We start from the raw sequence: 428 nt of genomic DNA on the forward strand, positions 1-428 counted from the left end.
AGCCCGTTTGACGCCGAAACGAGCAGGGTTCGCCCGCGGAGTTTTATTGGGTTTTTTCCTCCTATGGAGCCATTTAACGCTCTTCTCCGAGACCAGGCGCGTTCGAGTGCTCGGTATCAAAAACGCCGCGTGAAGCGCTTCGGGTGCCAGAGCGCATCCGTCCCGCCGCGCCACGAACACACGAGCGGCTGCTTTGCTTGCGCCCGAGCGGCGCTGCGTGATACCCCCGAAACCACGGCACGCTGTTCTGGTGGTGTGTCCCCCCCGAAAAGCCCTGAGGTGTGGAGCGAACGCGTTTCGAAGCGCGCGGCTGGTTGCGGAGGACGACGCTGCTAGCGGTATTACAGACACGAAAAGGTAACTTCGACGGGTATGGTGGGCTGGGGGTTGTTTTGTTTTATACGCGTACTCGGTAAGAAAGGGACGGG

The 428-nt window shown here is 60.3% G+C and overlaps 1 protein-coding gene across 1 annotated transcript in view; it reads right to left on the reverse strand.

Annotated features, from left to right (window-relative positions):
* The window catches only part of LOC104133289, a 9,877-nt gene that overhangs the window by 5,788 nt on the left and 3,661 nt on the right, over positions 1-428 (reverse strand). Inside the window, exon 6 of the mRNA XM_035899822.1 lies at positions 179-332. Coding sequence (XP_035755715.1) covers positions 179-332 — 154 coding nt within the window. The remainder of the gene's footprint in view (positions 1-178; positions 333-428) is intronic.

This window comes from Egretta garzetta, unplaced genomic scaffold (genome assembly GCF_000687185.1).
Source record: "Egretta garzetta isolate BGI_Z169 unplaced genomic scaffold, ASM68718v1 scaffold110, whole genome shotgun sequence".
NCBI lineage: Eukaryota > Metazoa > Chordata > Aves > Pelecaniformes > Ardeidae > Egretta > Egretta garzetta.